At 40.1% G+C, this 8,050-nt stretch overlaps 1 protein-coding gene across 2 annotated transcripts; it reads right to left on the reverse strand.

Moving 5' to 3' along the window:
* Window positions 1-209: 209 nt before the first annotated feature.
* Window positions 210-7,379, reverse strand: LOC102204323 (bromodomain-containing protein 2-like). Of its 2 annotated transcripts, none has more exons than XM_013913587.1 (9): window positions 7,239-7,379; window positions 6,203-6,366; window positions 5,485-5,985; window positions 5,166-5,294; window positions 4,806-5,039; window positions 4,443-4,693; window positions 3,926-4,242; window positions 2,114-2,242; window positions 210-712 (listed from the first exon to the last, which is right to left on the reverse strand). In XM_013913587.1, exons 1-9 carry the CDS (start codon window positions 7,360-7,362, stop codon window positions 582-584), a joined length of 1,980 nt encoding a protein of 659 aa, XP_013769041.1. In that variant the 5' UTR covers window positions 7,363-7,379; the 3' UTR covers window positions 210-581. The 2 variants fall into 2 exon arrangements, with proteins under 2 accessions (XP_013769041.1, XP_013769040.1); XM_013913586.1 differs by having other exon boundaries at window positions 4,794-5,039.
* Window positions 7,380-8,050: the final 671 nt, after the last annotated feature.

The following is an 8,050-nucleotide window of genomic DNA, read 5'->3' on the forward strand; positions in this document are numbered from 1 at the left end:
GGATTTCTCCAAATATTGTAACCGTTATGAACAATCATTAAGGCTGAGTCTAGGGGTTCATCTAAAATTGTTAGAAAAGCAAGGCTTGAGACCAAAAGGTTGCTGGTTTCAATTCCAGTAACATCTGAGGATATGTGGGTGGGAGGAGAAAACAAATAAAATATGACGCTCTTCCATTCTTTCACCAAAAGGAGACAGTGTAAGGCCAGCCAAACAGATTTTTCAGTCAGGCCCGTCTTTCCACATCAATTTTTTAAATTATTACTCCACTTCCCTCTTCAGGGATCCCCATAAAAATCTTCTTTATAAAAGAAACATAAATTTGTACAAGTATTTACAAAGGGAAGGAAGGGGAGAACAAGGCATTTAGTGTTTGGGTTCTACAATAATCCACAAAGACATTGTTCCACATCCCTCAGTCCAACATTCAAAACATTACAGGATTACAGGAGTCCATTTGGAGTGTTTTTTGTTGCAGTGTTCAATCTCAGCCAACTATCGCTTCAGGGCGTGATGTGTCCTGGGCCAGCCCAAGTCCCTGAGACATTAGCGTTTGACTTCTTAGTGTTTTGCTAACAATCTCAACTCGAGTCTGAATCACTGCTGTCTGAGGAAGAGGAGGAGGAGGAGGAAGAGGACGAGTCTGAGCTGGAGCTGCTTCCGCTGAGGCGTGATGGCTGGGCGTGAGTCTCCACTGCACTCGGCTTTTCCACTGAGGAAAAAATAGCAAAGAGAACAATGTTTAATGGATGCACCTGTACGAAAAGGAAGAAAGCACTGAAGTGTTTCTCTCAGCGTCTTTGCCAAAACAGCCCATACGTGCAAAACCTCACATTTCATCTGGTTTTTACAGACAATTCTGCTTCTACAAACAGTCTAGTGATGGAGAGTGTGAACCACTGGAGCCAAAGTTTCCTAAAACAAAAGAATAGCTCATTTATAGCCAGATGTGATATAATGGCCAGGGGATAACATGTGAACAGAAGTTAAAACTGCAACTCAAATACACACAGGGTAGAAAGACTGATAAACTCCAGGGGCCTGATGCATAAAACTCTAGATTCACAACTTAATCTGTGTAAACACAGAAATAGTATCTTCTTTCCATCTAAAGCCAGCTGTACACATTGTCCTCTTTTGCAAATCAAAAGGGGAAAAACCTTAAGATGTACAGCCTTAAATATAGTCTAAACGTCACCATAACAGGCTTGAATCGCTCTAGAAAGTGTGCACACGGTTTAAAAAGGTATGTTTTAGCTCAACACTTTCTAAATTCCTGGTTGTGTGGGGGCACAGGCGCACACATGTCTAATACTATGCATCCCGCTTCAGCACACAATCATGGTGTTTAAATACTTTGCCATTTTTCTCGCTCATTCTGATCTACACTCCTGGTTTAATCCCTCCCTGCTACTAATGCATTTGCAGGCCGATGAATGTTCTTACTCTTCATACAATCTTTAAGCAGCAGGAGAGAAGAAGATACTTTAATGAAATTCAATTTTCAATTCAATTGTATTTATATAGCACTATATCACAACAACAGTTGCCTGTTATTGTAAGGTTAAGACCCTAAAATAATAAAGAAAACCCCTACGAGTGTTTCTCAAATAAAAGCCCATTATGGTATGCAGATAAGCGAAACAAAAGCCCTGTCCACACTTTAAAGAAATAAACAAACTGGTTTTCTAATGATCAGCAAAAGTCTCAGACACCTTCACACACATGAGGCATTCCATATTATTATGATGGCTTACTGTAGATTTACACAACCAAAACACATTTACATCTCAGAGGGATTTTTAAGGTAGTTTGTTACTAAGTATAGCATTATATGAAAAGACTGTCCTGACTATACAAACTAGAACACAAGTCAAATCCAACCGTTCTGTCTCTCCCAATTTAGAATCACTATTTAACCTAACATGCATGTCTGGAGTACTTGAGGGAACTCGCACAGGGAGCAAAGGCCAACTCTACACTTGAAACGCTGTGCCATCTTCGCTGAATTATTGAAGTGCACAGTATTTGAGTAACTTAGAGAAACTGTAAGTTGCTCTGAAAACCAGACATGTTTGCATCCACACAGAAATGTGATGATGTGAGAGCTTACCTTTAGGTTTCGTGGGTTTCTTGACTGAATTGAGTTGTCCGCTGACATCTTGCAGCCTCCTCTCTAGCTCCCTCCTCTTCTCCAAGGTCAGCTCCTCTTTAGACTTGCCAATGCTGCCTTTCTTTGCTGCTGCAATATAAGATGATAAAAAGGTTGTTACAGAGCTGGGGACCAAACAGAAATACAGTGGTAAGTATACTGTGTCACACCATTACTAAGTCAGTACTGAGTAGTGTCAAGTTAAATACAGAGATTAAATTTCTTGCTCTCTTTACTAATTTTAAGTAGCAGCTTAGTAGTGCTACGCTGAGCTCTGCAGTCATATCTACATGCTGTAGTTGTGACCAGTCACCAGGGGGCAGCGTCAAATATTTGAAGAAACCATCAACTTTAGCTACTTCTATTCACTTTGTTGGTGCTTTAGCTTAGCATCTGCTGCAGAGAGAAGTTATAACATACAAAGAAATGATTTGTAGTGAAATTAAGACTTTCAGTCTCAAGTCTGTCTCCATAGACTCTGGCCTTTACCCGTCAGGTTTTCATTCTGTGTAGCCAAAGAGCTAATCAAATACACGTCAACTCAGAACTTAATGTCAAGAGGAAACCTAGCCTCTCTGTCACTGACAGACATGAAGGAGGGCGCTAGATAGAAAGATTTGAGTGGAACACCGAGGTGATGTGGTTAAACTGGTTAAACTAAACTACATGCCTGTCAGATAGGCGTAATCCTCTGCTACAGTTTTATTTCTCTTGTCAGTCCAGTCAGGGAAATATTACACACTATTGTCATGAAAACCAGATATTTTTGTGCAGGAAAACTGTTATTTTTCCTGCATTAAAACAAGTGTACCATCGTTTCCAAGTCCAAACTTAGATGGCACTGATTAAGGTTCTTAATTTTTTTTTTTTTTTTTTTTTAAATATACATAATTTTTTTCTATATATCTACTTATGTATCATTTGTTGTTAAGCACCAACCACTATGAACACTCTTTACAGATGTTGGATGCTGTTTATCATGGAGCACTGAGATTCATCACAGGATGTAAAACTCTTGCCAACCATTGTACTTCATACTCTTTGGTTAACTGGCGTTCACTGTCCACCCACAGACTGTTGCATTAGTACATTTTCAGTCATAAATCAGTAATTTGTTTACTACAAGTGTATCTAACTTACTATGTGTCACCTGAACAGAGAATCTAGAGCCTCCGCTCACAAGCTTTTATTACATTCATTACGAGAAAAAAAAAAAAAAAAACCTACTAGGTTCTTGTTTTTGATGTCAAATAAATGTAATACTAATTGAAAACTTGTTTAGTTACAGCAGTACAATACATACTGGGTTTAGAAATGCAGAGGCAGAAAGTATCCACTCAGCCTTGTAAGGCCTCTTTCCAAGAATTTGATTATATCAACTGTGAGAGCCAGTATACGGTTAACTTTCAGGAATCAAAAGCATTTGTGCCATTTAACCTCAACACTGGATCAGGTTGTTTGACTTTGGGAACTGAAGGGGCATTTGGACGCAGACGCTATCAGCTCTTAATAAGAATATATAATTGCCCTCCGTGTGTGGCTGCATGAGTCAAAACTACAGGTTCTTTCTTCAGCATCAACTTTACTCTCCAAGTTTAACAGTCTATTTTTTCCTACATGCTAAGATGTACTTAGCCATTACAGACTTTAACATGTCACATGTTAGGTACTGATAGTAGGTTCTGATACTCAATAACTTGTCAATTACAAAAACATCCAAGATATTGCTAAACAGGAATATGCTGGCGTTGTCTTGGTGGTCATTTTATCTACCTTGTTCAGCATACGGCTTACGGGGCTTCTTCCTCAGACATGTCATCACGTAGCGCTCGAGCTCTTTCAGTGTGGATGGTTTGAGTGTTTCAAAGTCAATCTCAATCTCCTCAGGGTTGGTGTCCCTCAGTGAGGGCTCCCTGGACTGTATGATGTGGACCACACGACCCAGCTTCTCGCCTGGTAACTTGTTGATGTCGAGGCTTAGCTGGCGCTTCTCATCGTATGACATGGGCACGATCTCTTCCTCTTCCTCCGAGTCATAGTGTGGTAACATGGAAGTGGCAAGTGGAGGGTAGAAAGGTTTCTTTGAAGTCCTGAAATAACAGAAGAAGAGCACAGCTATCAGCTGTTTTGCATTCAAAACATTTAACTGGTTGAACAGTATAATTATTTGTTTCACTAAACCCCAAAAAGGAAGTATGATGAAGATGAGATCAAGTTTTAAAAAAAAAATTAAAAAAAACAAAACAAAAAAAAAAAACCACTGGTGTGGTGGTTCACTCTTTATACTAACTTGCTGTTCTTGTTACTCTTCTTCCCCTGGCTTTTCTTGGCCTGGGAGCCACCTGCTTTGGCAGATTTGCTCTTCAACTTGCTGGGCATCTTCCATTCCTCAGAGCCTGCTCTACTTCGGACTCCTCGATTTCGCTTCTCCAGCTTTTTCTTTTTCTTCTTCTCCTTTTTGTCCTTTTTCTCCTTTTTCTTTTTGGGCTTGACGATGGGGCCTTGGGAGAGAGCAGCTAGCTGCTCGTGCACGGCTCGGAGCTGAGAAAAATATACAAATTAAAGACGTTTTTGTTTCCACGTTTAGTTTGATGCAACAAACACCCTCCAATACCTCAATAGTAGCTACTCAATATCTTACTTGTGTGCACACCTGGTCCTGTAATTCAGCCAAGCGATGTGCTCGCTCCTCCTCGCTGTCTGAGCTTGGGCTGCTCTCACTCTCCTCACTCTCGCTGCTAGGCTCACTCTCAGAGGTGGAGGAAGATGAGGAGGATGAGGAGGAGGAAGATGATGAAGAGGATGTTTGATGCCCACTCATGGACATGGCTGTGTGCTCCATGTGTGGTTCATCTGGCATCTTGGCGAAACGGAACTCAAAGACATCCTGAGACATGGGGGGGAAAAAAAAAAAAAGTTAAATGGTAAGAAAGGAGGAAAGTGAGTAATAAAGTAGCAAATATAACTGAAGAAGCCTGTGTGAGGGCGCCTGGTCCATGTAACTGCTGCTCACCTGTAGTTTCCGTGCCATCCCCACAACATCGTGATCAGGTGGATTGTACTTGTAGCAGTTTGAGAACATCAGTCTAACATCACTGGCAAACTGTTGAGCATCTCTGTACTCACGACAGTCCATCTTCCTCTGATTGTAAAAAACAGGAAATGGACATTTATTAGATTTTAATAGAAGATTTTTTTTCCCCACTGCATTTTACATTCACATTTAAAATCCTTCCCCCTTCTGTGTTTTATCATTTCAACATGGTATGTTTAGTAAAAAGAAATATTACTATTATAGTACTGCGAGCACACTTTCACGCATTCGAAGTCACCTTGATGGTGCTGAGGTCCATAGGACACTTGATGATATCGTGATAGTCATGAAGTCCGAGTGCAGCTGCATCCACAGGTGTGTAGAAAGGCCATGCATACGCAGCATGTTTCTTTGATAACATGTCCTTCAGCAGCCCACTGCAGTACCTCAGCTGCGGGCTGAGTTTTCCCTTCCTTGAGGGCTGAGGTTGAACAGAATCGGGCAAGTCCTTCTTGGGGGGTTTGATGGGGCGTCCGCTGCCAACTCTGCGTCCAGTGCCAGCCATCATTGGCTGGAGCAGGACAGGGCCTCCAGGACTCCTGACGAGCCCAATCCCAGGTGGGGTCTCCAAGCTTATGCTTCCCATTGAGGAGACCGTGTGCATGGACGTGTCATGGATTTGACCCCCGTGTCCCCCTTTCCCCAAGCCCACCATGTGCGGCGTTCCTGACATGCCCACAGTAGTGAAGCCCATGGTAGAGGGTGTGGTGGTATCTGCTTTGCGTTTTACACCTTTCTTCTATAGAAAGAAAAAGTTGGAAATTGTTGTGATCACTTTATTATGGCTTTGTTACACGGTTTATAATCCTCACAACTGAAATACTAAATCTTTAAAAAAGGACAGTTTACTTTCACATTTAGTGCTGTTAAAAAAGAACTTAAGTGTTTCAACATCGATTTTGCATGCTAAAATCTAGATATGCAAATTTTTCTAATCAGCATTCTGTCTTACATACCTTGGTTGTGGGCTGTGTAGGAGGCAAACCCATAATGTTAGCTGGTGGCAGGCTTTTAGTTAGCACAGTCTGGGGAGAGTTGGCCAGCATGGAATCCCCCGTGTCTGAGGATGAGGGGGAGTAGGCTGACTGGGACACTGCTGGCACCTGCTGAGCCCTTGATGCTGGTAGATAAAGAATATTAAATTTAAGAGTTGCAATTCAGCTACACAACAACACCACCTCAATCATAAATGTTGCTTTCATAATGCCTTCCTGCTTGTAAATAAATACATCTTAACATCTTTAATTGCCAAAATATGGCTCAATCAAATTTGCATATCTAAAACAAAATGCTCCAGTTTTTAGCAGTAAATTGGAATAAAGACAATATGAAACTCTAGAAGCCTGTATCATGATTTTCACAATTACAGGCAGAAATGGGAATTTTGGATAAGAATTTAGTGATTCTGGTTCCATTATCGATGTAACTTATTGATTCCTTATCACTTTTTTGATCAATTCTGGGTTCTCACAAGCTTGGCTCTGAAAGTTACCACCATCGCTAAGCAGCATAAAGACATCACATTTGTGCAAATTAATTGTACGTTGTGTGGTCAAATGTTTGTACTTGTTGGATGCATTTTGCCTCTTTGTTGTGATTAGTGTTGGGTCATTACTCAAAAAAAAAAAAAAAAGTAATGTATTACACATATTACACGGAACACTTTTATTAAAAGTAATGACTAAGTTACCTAAATTACTCACAGAGAAAATTATTCATTATGCTACTCATAACATTACTTTCATCCTACTCTGTAAAATGACCCTAAACGCACCGTCTCATAATTACCCTTTAACAATATAAACCTGAGGCTACAGTCACTCACACCAGCATATTTGCAGTAAGCTGCCCAGCTATTCTCCACCTCCGACAACTGAAATCAGCTAATTGTAGCGCAAGTAGAAGAACCGATAAGCAAGCAGACTAAGAAGAATTCAACTACCAGGAACCAGTTCTTGGTAGAACCGGTTCTCGATTTCCATCCCTACTTACCAGAAGATTTACGACCTCTTCCCCTGCTGTTTTTGTTCCGAGGAGCTGGAGGAGGAAGTTCAACTTCCTCTTCGGGCATCTGGGCCACCTTCTGAAGAAAAATCTTCTCTAGGGATTGGGCCATCAGCACAATGTCATCTGTTGGCTAACCAGGAAAAAAAAAAAAAAAGCAACACATGAGCACAAATAATATATAAGTACTATTTTTTGCATAAATGTCATTTCAGTTTAACAATAAAGGTTTTGTATTTTTTTTGTATATTTGTTAACAGACTGACAGGAACATTCATGCAATTTTAAAAACATCCCTTTTGATTGTTATGTGCAAATAGATCAAACAGATAATTACAGATTCTTGAAAAGAATTTCCTAAGATTAGTGCTTACATTTCATAAATAATAATATAAACTAAACCACTGTTTTCCCACATAAAGATGTTAACAATCACCATAGAAATCCCAGGCTAAGACACTTCATATGGTTTTCTACGAGACAACTTAATGCAAAATGTAAGTTTGTATAATCATTGAAATGATCTGTTACACACAAGCCATTGCTTAATTTACATATCTAGGTTGAGTTGAGTCTGCTTTGCAAAATTATTTACATGTAGCACATTTCTGCAGTCATTAGGCCTTTTGTCTTTCACTTTAAATTTTTCCCTTGCTTCCCTTAAGTTATGCTGAGGAGCACATGTAGTACATGTTCTCTTGCTATGAAGGACAGCAGAGAAATCACAGGGCATTTTGTGTAAAGTAAAGGGAAATGGTGAAGGGTTTAAAAAAATAAATAGCCTCTAAAATTTCTGTGCC

The sequence above is a fragment of the Pundamilia nyererei genome, unplaced genomic scaffold (genome assembly GCF_000239375.1).
Source record: "Pundamilia nyererei isolate P.nyererei 1_Seehausen unplaced genomic scaffold, PunNye1.0 scaffold00138, whole genome shotgun sequence".
In the NCBI taxonomy this organism is placed as follows: domain Eukaryota; kingdom Metazoa; phylum Chordata; class Actinopteri; order Cichliformes; family Cichlidae; genus Pundamilia; species Pundamilia nyererei.

What these genes read in the sequence shown, in the direction of transcription:
- LOC102204323 (XM_013913586.1), bottom strand. Translation starts at nt 7,362, where the DNA reads ATGGCCCAATCCCTAGAGAAGATTTTTCTTCAGAAGGTGGCCCAGATG. An exon ending in CTACACAGCCCACAACCAAG is followed by an intron (nt 5,986 to 6,202) that starts GTATGTAAGACA and finishes TTCTTTCTATAG; the next exon opens with AAGAAAGGTGTAAAACGCAA. An exon ending in AGGACCAGGTGTGCACACAA is followed by an intron (nt 4,694 to 4,793) that starts GTAAGATATTGA and finishes TATTTTTCTCAG; the next exon opens with CTCCGAGCCGTGCACGAGCA.